Consider the following 16,099-nt stretch of genomic DNA (forward strand, 5'->3'; position numbering starts at 1 on the left):
TCATGAGTCAGTATGACTAATGAGTAACAGCAATGATTCATTTTACTTTTATTAGGTTTTTCTTTTCCCAGGCTCCTGCTCAAAGATGAATAGATGATATCTCTGCAGCCACAGGGTCTACATAATTAATCTTGGTATAAGGTAACATGAGTTTTCTGCAGTAACATTATCAATGCATTTTGCTGTAGTATTTTCACAATGTATTGTTGTCACTTTTACATAACATTTTTTTTTAATACTTAGTCCACCATTGACAATAAAGGAGATGTTTATAAGAAAGTAGGTCAGGCTTATGTACAGATGTGTTTTTATTGGCGTTAACCCTCAGAATGAAGACTGACACCAAAGCTTTTGATTCTAAATCACAACCTGCAGGTATAATGTGTTTTATTAACACTTTTCATGTGAATAGGGACCTGACCCCTGTCAAATCACTTCTAACATTCCATTCTGTTACAATAACAACTAATATTGAACTTGAAACTATCCCAAACACTTTAACATAAAAACCTAATAACCCAAGGTGAACATTAACCAATAACTAAAATAACGTCTAAAACATCTTTATTTAACTTAACAATCCCATGAGCCTTTGCACTCATACTGTCAAGCAAATTTAAATTTTTTAAATTTAGTAAATTGTTCGCTCTCTGCATGAGAAAAACAAAACTATGAGTCAAAATGACACACATGCATCAACTGGTTCTCTGTTTTCACTGAAAATGTTATCAGGTGCCAACGTCTGGTACAAGGCAGAGTCTGTCTCTTTGTAAAATCACACCTGAGGGGAAACAGAGGGCCGACAGTATGAGACAGTACCTGTGTAAACTTCACCAGTGTCCTCTCTCCACCGTGCTCTCAGCTCAGTAAACGTCAGGAGCTGCTTGTCGAGTCCACGTCACAGAGAAAACCTGATTCCAGTGACTTCATTTGTCCTGCAGAGAAGCTTTCAGCTCGTACAATACCAACAACAATCCCCTTCAGGTCTGTCCAGGTCACAGCTCCCACTCAGAGTCAGAGGCAAACATCCTGCCACCACAAGAAATAGAAAAGTCGCGACTGCAAATCCCCCGCTGAGGAAGTTTTTTTAAGCACCTGCTGCATCTCCAGGCTGGGGGAGCTGGAGTCTCCCCTCTCCCTCTATTTCTCCTGTCTGGGCTTAGAGCTGTTCCTCGGCTCCAGTGGGACAAAAGGCCTCACAAATTTCTATTCCACACACATGCCAGCCAGGAGGGGGACAGCAGCAAGAGAACAGCAGGGAGGGTAGAAGTGAAGAATGATTAATAATTCCTAACAAATGCCTGTGGTAGTTTTTTTTCTCTCTCACAAGGTAACATGTTACTACTTGTTGCTTTTACATAGGATTTAAAGAAAGGTTTTATTTTGATAAGTCAAGTGTCATGAATGTCCTATCCACCTCTCGTGCACCACCTGATTCTGGACTGGACCTGTTGGTCCAGTAACCCGTGGGGAGCGTTCAGGCAGCCAAGCAACAGGTCATGCAATCAAGCTTTGCCCCCTCGCAAATTCCAAGGATTAAGATTAAGCGTCGTCACATTTCTGTACAGAAACAGCAAAGTACGTAGGACAGGAACTCGGTGCAGGTCTGTTGGGACTGGATGTAGTTTCAGGTACATCTAAAGACAGGTTCGTATCGCAGCAGTTCGCCATCACTTTTTAATGACCTCATGTTATTTGTATAAAACTCTACAAGACATACTGTCTGTCTTTGCTTTGTAAAAAATATATATAAGCAACGATAGAGTCCTGTTGGCCTTGCAGTGATATTTTGTTGTGTTGTGCACAACCCGCTGGAGAAATCAGTCACTGCACTGAAGGCCCACATGTTCATCAATGACAAGACATTTTGTAAAATATAAATGAGTGTATTAACAATATAATAAATGCAAAGGAGATAATATCATTTCCATTTCAAGCTTAAAACAGGCAAGCTAACAGCTTGTTCGGTCTTATCTACAAAAAAGTAAATCTTAATCAGTGTCATAAAAGCAATAAAAGTGACTACCAATCATAACATATCATAAACACTGCTCATAACCATTGTAATAAATTGCATGACGTGCTAAGAGCTTATTTAAAAAGTGGTTTAAAGAAAAAGAAACATCACTTTTGGTTTAGTTTTTATAAGAGGAGAAAACCTATAGCACAGCGTAAACACAAAGTTTGATCAGGTCAGGTTATGTAATCGCTACAACCTTCAACTTTGAGCCTGCATGTGTGGGCGTGAATATCCACATGTGCAAATAGTATGTAATACAGGGAATCTGTGTATTAAAGGGGAGAGTGTGACATACTGAAGGTTGAAAGTGCTTCGTCCTTATGGTCCAACCCAACTCTGATGGCAAGTTTAGTGGCTGTTTTCGTGGGGCGGCACAACGTTAAGGCTATAACATTCGTGAGAGTGAATCAAAAGAGTAAAGTTTCAGACCAGAAAAAACAAAACAATCCCTGAAATATGCTAAAATGCTCAGGTTGAGGACCATTGTTCAGTAGGGAGCTATTTCTTTAACTCATTAATTATTGTTAGCAATAAAATAATGGTTATTGCAGCTTTATAGTGAGACAAATGGATTATATGGAAACTGTATAGCTTGACATATGTGAGACAACCACGATAACAGGTGTAATGCAGCATCAACGGAACGCTCTGAAAAAGAAAATGCATAAAAACTGTTTATTGTGAAAATTCGGCTTACATATATTTTCAAGGACAATCAATATAATTGTAAAAATGCAATGATGAAGATAAAACAAAAAAAACAACAATATGAATTCTTTTTATTAACAGTTTTTAATAGCACATCTAAATTTTTTTTTCTACAACTATGCAGTCATTGTATAACAGAGTTAAAACTTACAGTAGCAGAGCGACAATGCACCAGCTCTTAGTCCACTGTGCAAACTTTAGAGAACTTTCCAAAACAAACAGAGGGGATTCAGAGGATTATGTGAATGTTGACCTCTAGTTTTTGTGTAAAATAATGTGATGTAACAAGAAGTGTGTGCAGTGTCAGTCACACAACATGTTCGGACATGTTCGATGCAGCCAGGGGCCATTAACAGAGAGCGTAAAGTGACCTTTCTGCCTCTGTGACAGCTGACAGTACATCCCATAATGGGCATCTCAAATATGCACAACGATTCATGAAGATGATTCTGCATAGTTTATTCAAAACCTTTAGAAAATCTGTATAAGTGAGTTTAAACCGAGACAAAAGTTAAACCAACATTTCCTGAAAGATTTGAAATATATTTCAGTGCCTGTAAAAATGTAAATGCAGGGGACAGTGCTCAAGTTGATCAATGTTATGTTATAGTCAGAATAATTCTCCTGACATCTGGTCCAATGGACTTGATTCCTCTATTTATATGAGTGTATGTGTGTGTGTGTCTGTGCTTTTTAGAGAAATGTCAGATTTCCTTTACAAAGACCATTTTAAGACCATAAATCATCTTGGCTTCCTCCTTAATCACTATACTGTGGTACCAAACATGTAAAAAAGCTATATTTCTATGTTTTATTCATTTTAGCAAAGTTTCCGGGTACATTTTCATGAGGGATTCTGTTACAGACTTCTAGAATGTGGAATAGAGGGCAAATAAATGAATATTTGTAAAATAGGTGAACTGTTCAAAATCGAGACAAACAAACTGAACTGTTCATCGTGAGAGAAGGTGTTCATTGGAATTGCAATATAAGTCTGACATTAGTTAATGTGATTTTAAATAAAATGCTTTTATTGTTTTTAACCTTAATGCCATTAAGGCAGATTTCTCAAAATTAATAAATCAAAAATCCCCCCAAACGTCCTGTCCTTCTTTTCCAGAGGACAAAGCTATGACAGGGGAATGAGCTAATATCCATAGCAAAGTAGTTGGGAAAACACAACTAGATCATTTTTGTTGAACACTGAAGCCAAATTTTTTAAATTTACTACAAAGATAACCCAGCACTTGACAATCACTTGAGGATCTGTATGAGAGAATTTTGCCCCTCTCAGAACAGATAGACAAAACGGTTCTCGACTCCATCCACTATGAGTGATTTCTTACTTCCCTACTGGTCTAGTTGTGTACATTGTACATCACAAGTCTGATGCTCCCTATTCAATGCGTTACATACATTCTACGACATGTACAATGTTTTTGGAATTTACTTTTTGAGCAGACTAAACAAACTAACCAGTGTTGAGCCTCTGTGTGCTAAGCTGAGCTGAGCTAACAAATGGCAGTCTGTAGTTTAATTTGTCTTATTCCTCCAGCCGAACTATTCTTTTTTAGGTGGCCCATATATGGGCACCAACTAAAATGGGATTGAGCTGCAGATATAAAATGGTTAAGAAAACGTGTCTGGATCTCCTCCTCCTCGTTAAAGTTTTACACATCTGATCAATCTTCCTTAATAAACTAAATATATTTCATTCTTGTGTTGCGTTCACGGACTGGATCATCCTTCAGCAATCACAGACTTCACTTACTTTGATGGGTACAGGTACCGTCTATAATAACTCATCCTGTATACAGTAAGTGAAGGGGTTTTTCTTAAAACAAAAATAATCATCTGTATGTGAAATCAAATATCTGCCATTTCTAATTATTCCTCTTATACTTTGTGTATTTACGCCTCTTCAATTACTCATCTTGTCTAAACTGGACGATTTTACTAACCTATCACACATGATACCCTCAACCACCCTCTGTGTCTTCATTATAATATAGTTGAATGAAGACAAGCAGAGGGATCCATAATCCCACAAAGTGTCTGCCATATTCAAAAATACTTTGTCAGTAACACATAACAACACTTTCTCTTGAACTAGTATTTAAAACAATGTACTGTACATACACTAAACTGAGCATATACTGTATATATGAATACAGCATATATACACATACTACATAGAAAAAGAGGTATACAATTCTGACACTGTACCATTACTGCATCTGGTCCAGTCCGGGTGCAGCACAGTAGTTAAGTAATGGGAAATACTACATGTGTCATTCACCTGTATTATGGTTTGATTTCATACCATCTTAAATGGTGGTCTCCTTGTCTGCCTCCTCTTTGTCTTTGGCGATGCTGATGGTTGCGTGTCCGTTGACCTGTCCGTTCGCCTCTAGTCCGTTTTCTTTAGCCTGATTCCTCAACGCTAACTTCTTCTGTCGCTTGACAATTCGGAGGTAGAGACCCACCCACAGCATGTTGGACAGGAAGTAGAGTCCATTTATCAAGCCCATGTATGTCACCCTGGGGGAGAAGTATGTTTGAGCAGGTGAAGTGAAACAGTTTCAATGTCACTTCTTTCATTTGTTTTTAATTATCTTCCTCCTTGTAATTCTCTACAAAATACTAATGTAGGAGCTGTTCATCTGTTTATTCAAAGTTCAATGAAGCCCAACTCATCACAAAGAACCCCAGACTGAAGAATCCATAATCTGTTGTTGTGATCTTGCCTGTCTATTCAAATATTTATTCATATTGAAGGGTCCAAATCGCTCAAAATTTGCTACACTCTCTTGGGCACTGATAAATACACACTTGTTCATTCTTTTGTGCATCTAATTTACGTGGAATATTCCATAAACTTAAATTTTATATTTAAGTAGGTGACAATGAAAAAAGACTCAAGATGATAGAAGATATTGATATCATCTATGGTAGACGATAGAAGATATTGAGTTCCATAAGATACATAAATGTAAATGCAAAAAAGTTATTTGACACAAACTTTTGGAAACACTCCACAAATAGAAATATCCTGCTTAATTATTAATACTAGGTTGGTCTAGCAGGAAAGTGAAAGATCATAAAATAAAAGCTTCACTGTACCTAAAGGCGTTAGCATCATAGAGCCTACAAGCTCCTCGACCGCCACACTGCTTGGTACCCCACTTCAAACAGGTTCGGTCGATGAGTGCTCCGAAATAAATAGGAGGAGGGATCCCACCTGGAAGGACACAGAGTCATGTGTGCTTACATTGGACACTTGGGATGAATATGATGTTTATCACCTGGTATAAGTCTCATTTTTATTACAACACTCTGTCCTGTACTCACCCAGACTTCTTACTATCAGTGTCTGCATTCCCAATGCCAGGGATTTCAGGTCTTGCTGTATGGATCTGGAACATGTAGTGAAAGTCATATTAAAGGCTGATGTCAATGTATTGTCCCTTTAACCTTTATTATAACTTAACTCCACATATGTTCGATGTCTAAATCCAACAACCATGGACACTTGAATTCCCCATAGCTAAACTAACACGACACTGTTTACATCGTATCACTCCACCAATGTAACACATCACTCATATTTCATGCATGTAAGGTGCTCCACATTAAAGTTCCAAATATAAATTAAAGAGAAGAATTCAAAATGTTTACTTTATATAATATATATAATGACCATTGATTAAATTATTTAAATTGGATAAATTGAGGAATCTACAAACTAAATCTTTTTTAACCAGGTAATCAGACAGTAAAACTAAGCAGCCATGAAAACCACTGTTCTCTATTCACTTCATGAGGTTTGTGTATCATCATCTAAAGTGGACTTATATACATGACATACGTATAAAATGATGAATGTAAATGACAAGAGAAACATTAGCTCCTTCAGATTTAGAGTCTCTGACCTGAGCAGCACTATATATCCTGGTGTTGCCCCGCACGCAGAGATGAAGGATCCAATCACAGACAGAGCCATGTAGATTTTAAACATGCCTTCACAGTCACTGCTCCTGGGGCACTGGCCCAGCACTGCAGACATGTTCGCAGATGATGTCCTCTTGTCTTCGACGCAGCTACAGTTATGAAACATCTGAAGAACCAGAGAAAAGAGAGGAAATGTGAGTTGTTCTATGTTTATGAGTTAGTAATGATCCTGTGGCCTGAACTCCCACATCACCCACCAGAAAAAAAACTACTGTTGAGGCTTTAACAACATTATAAGCAGGTTATTCATTCCAGTCCAACAGCCTTGGCCCTTTAGGAGCTGCTAGTAGAACTAAAGACTTGCGCATATCATCACTTGCACACAGTTTGTTCAATTCAGTTTGTTATCTCTCCCAAGTAGGTTAACTCCTATCTGTTAACTTGTTTGTAAGCAGGACAATAAACGCCTGAACCGCTTACTATTTAACTTGGTGGAAGGAAAGGACCCATTCAATTTTGTTGAAGATCAAGATCAGATAAGATTTTCCTTTTTGTTGCATTCTCAGATATTAATCAATGGATCTTGATCTGTCAGAAGAAAATCTGTCATGTTTATGGGCTGACATTTCAGAGTTTGCGCAATTTTCTCCAGATCTAGTGACTTTAAATCTGGTTTCACAAGGGGAATGTTGGTCATTTTGTTTTCTAAACTTTCTAGAAACTAAGCAGAGTGTGCTTGAATCAAATGTGGCCTTGTGACAAGAGACAGACACAGACATGAAGTGTTACCATGCTCATGTCTGTTCACATGTTTTCTGGACTTTGGAGCTAGTGTCGGTGCAGAAAATAGTATCTGTGATGTCTCCCTGTCCTTTTTCATTCTCTTTTCCTCTGTGACTAATCAGTGTCACTGAAAAATGGTCAGAAAATCATCACAGAACCAAATCAAATCAAATCAACAATGATATCAAACTTATACTTCTTGTCAAAGTGATCTTGTGTCATTTAAATTCGGCAAGGTTGTCTGTTTTCCCTCTACCAGTTACACAATTTCTGTGAGGGTCTCACCATGTCCCTGCCAATGCCAGTGGAGGTCTGGCAGCCGGCCAGGCATGGCGAGGTGTACGTCATGCCGTTGTAGGCACACACCGGGTCCCAGTGCTTCACCGAGCAGGAGCAGCCCACATTGCACTGCGACAGCAAAGTCTGATGGTCGTGTGACACCTGAGGAGCCCTGGTGCACACGCAAACACAGACATGGATCAAATTAAACATACTGTTAAGAATCTTTATTACATTCATACAGCATTGAGAGATGGTTTAGTGCTCTACTCACCCCTGATATGAGACAGTGAGACCAGCCACGTCTGCTTGTCCACAGTGCATGAAGACCTGCATGGAAAGCAGACAGAAGGACACCATTGTGGCAGTAATGGACACCCTGGCTGCTCCGACGATGCCCAGCTTGAAGCGTTTCAACACAAACCCTCCGGTGATGATGCCCAAAGCTACGGCCGGCAGGTTCAGGATACCTGGAGGGATCAACACGTTAGAATTACTTTAGCATAAAATTGTACTACCGGTCATGTAATTTACATTGGGTAACACATAAGCCTGGGAGCTGTAGGAGATAGAAATCTAAAGGAACCGTAGAGTTGCAAGAAATTTGAAGTATTTTAGCTTAGGTCCCATCATTATTTGACAAATGATCATCATCACAAAAGTTGAATAACTGCAACTAGATTTCTTTTAACTCTACATAAAATTATATAAGATGGATATTGTTTAAATTGTTTTTTATATTATCCGTGACGAGGTCGGTTTGGTGTTTGCATCTGAAGTGGCAGATGCTAGATGCTTGTATATGTGCTTTAATGTCGCTTTTACAATTTGTCATCATATACAGTACTTTGAATTGCCTTGTTTAAATGTGTTATACAAATAAACTTTATAACAGGCCTTTTACTAGCAATCCATTTCTCAGAACAGCATGTTCTCTTCATCATAACCACTTTTCTATTTTTGCATTGTTTTTCCAAATATTTTGACAGGGCTCTGATGGTTTTTGGTTTAATATAAATATATAAATCAATGAATTAATAATTTATTCAATCTTTTAACAACTCTTAAATTACCTATAGTTCCCTAATTGAATAAATGCTTTTTATTTGCTTTGATAATTCGATTTTTTGTTGTGCTCCACCACAATCTTTCCACATTACAACAGCAGAAGTACTCCATGGAATCTATATAATTCTGTTTGGTATATAACTAAAATAAATTACTTCATGCAGGCTCATTAACAATTTTAAAATACCTTGTGATGCGTTCATGTGTCAGTAAGAAGCTCCAGTGAGAAAACACCACACATAAGGATTTTTCATTCAAACCTGTTCAGCTGTTATTCCTGCAAAGGGTAATTGAACGACAATGGCTCTAAATCTATAAATGTTCAAACAACTACCAGTGTTTACTTGCCTTGCAGGTAAACATAAAAAGTTAATCATAGCTCAAGTTGATACTTTACAGACACACTCACACACACACAAAAGGAGAGTCCACAGTGGGCTACTTGGTGCTCACATTCCACGTTAGCTTTGTCTCTCAAAATCACACTTCCCTTCAATAACATCATTGTTTCAGTCGCCTCTGGCTACAAAGTGCAGAGTTATGGCTCCGTACCTATGAGGAAAGTGGCCCTGGAGGCGGATTGGCCGAAGACTTGCTCCAAGTACTTCGGCTTGAAGGTGATGAGGCCCATGAAGCCATTGACGGCCACGAGGTGCGTTAGGATCATCAGTACGTAGATGCTGTTCTTGAAGAGTCGTCGCAGAGACGGAACGAAATCTGGTGAAGGACAAAGCACAGCGAAAGGTGATAGAAAAGTTTTACATCAATCAAAATTCTTATTATTCTATTTATTACAGCTGTATGTCTGTATATTTGTATGGTAACACATTTAGAAATACCTTTATGTATACATACTCAAGTCATACATTTATCTACATATAAATCTACTATAGCCTAAAATAACAATAAATAAATAACAGCTGCCCTCATTTCTCATATCTCAGCAACATAGATTGATTTCACACACATTAAAGAGCATGATTACAAGCATAACTTTTATATTTCCTTTTCCGTGGGTTTGTTGTCATAATTTACCTTTTTGCTGGGAAATAACTCTTCAAATATTGCCATTGTAATATATTGAATAGCATGTTTGTATTTCCTTTAGCAGCAGTTCTCACATTTTCTATTATCTTGACTCTTGCTCAGGTTGCGTGGTGGTAAGTCGCAGTAAGTCCAGGTATCAGGGTTATTGGTCTGGGTTGAGGTTTTACTGGGCTTGAGCTCGTTAATGATTCAATGCTTTTATTCCTAAACCTGTTAATATAGTGACACAATTCTCAGAAGTCTGAGAATTGGTTTATGCTCATTGTAGGTGAAGCCTTATCTGAAATAACATTCTTACATTCTTGCTAAAACGTTAAGGTAACTATAAGTTAGATGTGGCAGGCTACACGTTACCTTTAGCCATCTCGTGGAACGAAACCGGCTTCTCTTTCTCGTCATGCTCCTGGTTTTCCTCTGCCAGGAATTTCTCCTGCTCTGCCACTGTGGCCAGCTCTGTGCTCTTACTCTGACTCCCCTCCTCGCCCTGCTTGGGCAGGGACCTGGGCAGGAACCAGAATGGGATACTGGACAGCAGCAGCACGATGCCGGTCACTATGAAGCCCAGCCACCAGGCCCCCACCCAGCGGGAGTCCTTGTGGTTAATGCTGATGCTGTCTTTGAGAAGGAGAAGGGAGATAACAGCAGTTTTTGAAGGAGGGTTGGAGCATTCAGACCTTTTGATCAGTGACTGTGAGAAGTTCTAATGTGATGTTGTCTGGCTATGCAATGTGTACCACATTAACACATACCTAAATCCACAGATCCGATGTCTACATAGATCTTGGCAAGGAAGGAACCAAGCATGTACCCAAACATAGGTCCTAAGATTCCCACTGTGTGGATACAAGCTGGAACAATGGAGAAACATAAAGGTTAAATATTCCTGTACTGTGACATTAAATGGGGCAGGAAGATAAAAGATCAGAGTGATATAAGATTGAAGATGATGTAGCTAAGATCCACAGCAGAGTATAAATCAACAAAATAAACTAACCCAAATAGAAAGGAGTGTTCTCCTCTCTGGAGAAATCATCCAGGTAGGACACACCCAGAGGCATGATGGGAGTCTCTCCAATCCCCCGCAGCATGTTTCCCAGGAAAATGTAGATCCACATGGACGAGCCAGCTGCCTTCTCACAAGCTAAGGGAGGTGGACTTAGAATGTGAACTGAAATCTCATGTAAGGTTCAACATACTTATCTTCACGTAAATGTATTGATTTGACATTGTGACTCATGTTAAGGATGCTTAACCGACGGCAGAGGTGGTTGACTTGTACCTGCTTGAGGTGCTAAATCAAGCGTCTCATCTGCGTCAGGGATGCTGTGGTTGGACAAGCAGGGCAGGATGTTCTCTGTGCTGTTTATGTCTGTGCTGTGAGTCATACTTGTCTCGTATTTATACCTGGAAAACATTAAGGATTATTAAACAACTTTTCAGTTCAGTTCAGTAAACACACTATAAAACAGTTTTAACTGAATTGAAAGCATTTGGATTTGTGCCTAAGGTAAACAATGTGCTCACATGCTACATATGCACATTGTTATTGAGTACATATTTGTGTCTTATCTTATCGGTTGGTTTAAGCTCTTTAAATTTGGGTGACAGTGCAGATCTCATAACTGGAGTTAAACTGGAGCAGGAAAGTAGCATGACCTTTGTCAAGCCAAATGCAATGTATTATCTTCATAGATTTAATATCTTCTTAATAACAACATTCATATGACTTATTCCTGATTATGAAAAAGGTGACTGGTGCAGGGCCTTTGACCTCCAGGGGCCCCAAACGCCCCTGTGTGTAGACTTAATGAACTGCATGTTTTTCATGTTTGTCAAGGGACAAAAGCAGAACAACAACTAATGTGGGTCATGCATGATGTCTGATCCTGTCTTATTTAATCAGATCTAATTTTAGTGTCATGTTAACATTAATTGCATTAATGTGGGACAATTTAAATTACCAGTGACACACAGAAATCACGCAAACGGGGTCCCAAACAAGTTAATCCTGCAGTGCAATTAAAACTATAATTTATTACATTTTGCTTCAGTTTAATATAACAAACAAATAATAACTCATTATTGGAATCAGGCCAATGTGGTTTAATATTACTTTATTTCTGCATGCACACCAGCTCTGCCTCCAAGACCTGGTGTCGCTACTATATTATTCTAACTGATGTGTGTAATTACTGCAGGATATACCTTGATAAGTCTTAACTGTGCAAAAGTCCAATATTGAGAATGAAAAGCAAACTGTGTTCTTACAATCCCTGGAAGAAGTGGGGCATTGCGATGAGGAAAGATCCAGCAGCCATGATCAGACAGCCGATACCGATCAGCCGTGGACGATGGAGCTTCGCACCGAAGTAGCTAACAATGGCTATGACCAACAGGTTGCCTGGGAATGAGAGGAATGAATTGCTGGCTGAACAAAGTGCTTTGACATTTTGGCAAATATGTTTTTTCGCAATTCCAGGCCGAGGGTTTGATGATTCAGCAGATGTGATTGTCACGTCTGTAGGTTAAACTTGTTACTGCAGTTACTACCAGTTAGCCGAGCTTAGCATGTTCCAATGCAACATATCCTGCCTACCACCACCCTGTAAAGCTCACTAATTAATACATAATTTATTATTATTCGTTTGTTCAATCCATATAAAAATGAATGTCCTGATTCATCAAATTATTCTTCTGAGAGGGAGATTTAGTGGCTCAATCTCTGTTACAAATCTAGTTTTCATCCCACGATATTTTCACTTTTTAAAAATATTTTATTATCCCAACGAAACATCCCATATTTAACATTGCACATACCCATTTCAAAGCTGCCATCGATAACCCCAATGAGGGAGCTGGGGATGTCGAAGCGTCTCTCAATCTGAGTGATGGAGCTCTTCATGTAGGCTCCACAAAAGGCTTTGGCAAAATACACAAATGCCAGCGAGGCCAGGAAGAGCTGAAAAACACACAAGGAGTTGTTGGATGAACCTTTTCTCCAGTGAAACATGGTCAGTAGAAGCAGATTTAATAAGGATAAGAGAAAATACTTCTCAATCAACTTAGAATGATGACTGTTGAAAAATGACTATCTTATAAAGAATCTCTCGGCAAAAGATTTTGAGTGAGAGGATTAAACTCCTTTTTTGCTGTTACAGTAATCAAATCAGGCGATTTATTTTCTTACCAAGTCTCAAAGGTTGTAACTTCCACAGTGAAAGGATCAATGTTGTGTTATCATATGGACGCTTCCCTTCCTTTGATTGATTCCTTGATTAACTAGACTAATCTATTTTTCTTCATCCATGTCTAAGGCATTTGTCATTGATTTGCAGTGATGGTCATATATCTGCTTGTTGAAATTTCTTATTAGTTTCCTATTTGTCATTTCATTTGAACACCCAATTTTTGTACAGTCAGTAATGGAAGAAAGATATTTTGCTCTATGGAGAGACAGAGTTCTTTCAGTGTTTATTGTGTGGATCAAAACAACAACCACCATCATGAAAGACAGAGGCCATAGCCACTTTATCACACATTTTTGTCAATATGACAAGTTCACAAAAAATAAAAGGATTTATTTGAATTTGAATGTTCAGGTCAAACATCAGGTCAATGTTTGCCTTCCATCGTGGATGTAATTAATCAATAGGTATCTTCCATTATCTGGCTTTACAATAGGCCACTTCAGAATTGGCCTCAACATTGATCTGATTACCCTCATTTACATTAGAATAAGCTTTTTTAAAGATAGAAACTATTAGCATAATTAAATAGTATTTACTCATTCACTAAAGAGGGGCAATCATAGCCTAACATGCTGCATACTGTCTGTCTAAAAATCAAGAGTTTTCAGGCATTGTATCTTCTACAGTTATCTAACTAAAAACATGAATTTCCAACAAGTTTTTATTTAACAGCGACTAAAAACATTAACATTAGTGACACGATTATATTTTGTGATGGAAAAAGACAGGGGGTTTGGATTGCATTTGACAAATACAATTAATTTGCTTTATCAGTACAAATACTGCTTGCGTGCAGTCGTATCCTTGCCCTCAACAAAGTTAAAAATTGAAAGGGACTCACTCTGGGTTGCAGGTCATAGACTTGTGTGTTATATTTAGATATGTGCCACTACTTACCTAAGAGTTAAAGTTCCCAGAGTTAAGCAACATGGAAGGCTTTGTACTTTCATGAGGATGACTGGGAATTTCTTCCAAGAAATCAACATCATCAACAACTCTTAAATAAATAATTAAAGAATGTCCCCCTTCACTTGTATATAGTCGATATTATAGAGTGTGTAGTAAACAAAGAAGTCACTGATATGAATCCAGGTCAAAACAACCATTTCACTGATATTTTCTCCAACTATCTGCCTTATCTCTTGTCACATTTTTGCGACTTTACTGTGTTAATGCTTTACCTTTTTACTGCCCAATCAGGTGCAGCATTAGGTGGACACAGACAATAAAGACAAAGCAATACCACACAGAGACAAGATGGAAATCAACAGATTTGGCTTGGTTAGTTTTTTTGTCATTGCATGGTCTCAATACTGATTAGGACGCGAATATGAAGCAGTGAGTGATCGTCCTAAAGGTTTCAACACAGGGAGAGGGTGACATTTCACCCACCTTGAGCTTGGAGCAGCAGGCCTCACGTGTTTTTTTGGACTCTACACTCATGATGCTGTTCTCGATAGATGCGAGGAGGCAGAAAACACAACTCTGAGAGGCCTGCAGAAACATACACAAGGAGATTAGGAGCAAACTCATTTCTAAGTGTGATAAATCGGAGAACTGGAAACAACACAAAGACACAAATTAAACACAAAATAAATAAGTAAAGTTTATTCGTAAAGGACTTTTCAAAGACAAGAGTCACAAGTGCTTGACAGGGCCAAAGAATTTAAAGACAGAGTAAGAACCTTACTAATGAAAAAAAAACAAACAAACAAATACAAGAACTAAAAAGAACAATGCAGAGTGCAGTAAAGTGCATAAAGAGACAGACCTGGTACACATACCTCACCTGAATGCCTGTTTAAAGATGTTTTAGCATGTGGTATAAAGAGTGGAGTAATTAAATTGAAAAATAAATAGAAAGATGTGGATTCGTTGATTGCTGTCATATACGCTTTAAGATGCTAAACAAATTAACTTTTGCACTTGGTTTCCTGATCATCATACACACAATATACCAGTAATTTACACTAAATCAATCCTTTCATCTAACAATGTTTCCTCATTGAGTGTAAAAGAAAAATGTGCAGATTTCAAAGGAATAAAAATGAATAAAAGTAGAGGCAGTATTTACCTGAGCAGCAGCAGTGGTCCTGAGAGGGATGGGTGGGATGTGCTGAAGTAGCTGACGGCTTGTTATACCTGACAGGACTTTGTTCTCAAAGCGAGAGCCTTATCACAAACAAACTACAGCATCACCTGTAATGAGTAACCCGGCTACTAATGTGTACTTGTTGATCATGTCAATAAAAAGTCCTGAAACCCCTAAAGCCACTGAGCACATAGGCACAAGCCCGCATACACACACACACAACCTGCACTGGTTGGCTAACGTCCAACAAGAGATGTGTGTCGGACCTGCACCGGAAGGCTCAGGAGGTTCACTGAACGCAAACGCACACGCAGACAATCATGACTCGCTTGCACTCGTACATCCTCCTCTGTGAACATCACAATGCTTCCCGAGTATCCATCCTTTTGAACGCACAACAAACAGCAGCAGCGTGAAGCTGGTCAAAGCTTATTTTACAAGCCCACTGTTCCTGGTAGTTTGGTGTTTTCAAAGAGTGAAATGCTTTCCTCTCCTTAAGAAAGTCAGCTTTTGTAAGACTGGGTGTTTCCTAATCCTTATCAAAGTCTTCCTGTCCTATTGATAGTTGCTAACAATGGCTTTCTCTCTGAGACCATATTGCTGATAAATTCACATCAACTCACCTGATTAGACTTGTTTAGAGTATACGATACTCAGTCATTGATTTACATTTATACTAGTGATACAACACAAGAGAAATGTCCTATAAAGATAATAGACACGTATTAAAATCATTTTCACCATCTCAACACCGAATACCCATATAACATGATCATTTTATGGTGAAATGGTAAGCAATGGTGAGGGGGCAATTTGGGGTTCAGTATCTTAATAATAAATGACAAATAAACCTCAAACAAATGAAACGAATGAGATTAACATGACCCTTTACCCTCTAGAAAC

General features: G+C 38.4%; 1 protein-coding gene across 1 annotated transcript; it reads right to left on the reverse strand.

Moving 5' to 3' along the window:
* Nucleotides 1-2,681: 2,681 nt before the first annotated feature.
* Nucleotides 2,682-16,076, reverse strand: LOC133948848 (solute carrier organic anion transporter family member 1C1-like). Its single transcript, XM_062382883.1, has 15 exons — nucleotides 15,179-16,076; nucleotides 14,497-14,598; nucleotides 12,674-12,815; nucleotides 12,125-12,257; nucleotides 11,136-11,260; nucleotides 10,851-10,997; nucleotides 10,606-10,704; nucleotides 10,211-10,471; nucleotides 9,362-9,526; nucleotides 8,016-8,211; nucleotides 7,748-7,913; nucleotides 6,661-6,845; nucleotides 6,080-6,144; nucleotides 5,852-5,969; nucleotides 2,682-5,269 (listed from the first exon to the last, which is right to left on the reverse strand). The coding sequence occupies exons 2-15, from the start codon at nucleotides 14,545-14,547 to the stop codon at nucleotides 5,056-5,058; spliced, it is 2,067 nt and encodes a 688-aa protein (XP_062238867.1). The 5' UTR covers nucleotides 14,548-14,598; nucleotides 15,179-16,076; the 3' UTR covers nucleotides 2,682-5,055.
* Between the last annotated feature and the right edge of the window lie 23 nt (nucleotides 16,077-16,099).

The sequence above is a fragment of the Platichthys flesus genome, chromosome 23, assembly GCF_949316205.1.
Source record: "Platichthys flesus chromosome 23, fPlaFle2.1, whole genome shotgun sequence".
NCBI lineage: Eukaryota > Metazoa > Chordata > Actinopteri > Pleuronectiformes > Pleuronectidae > Platichthys > Platichthys flesus.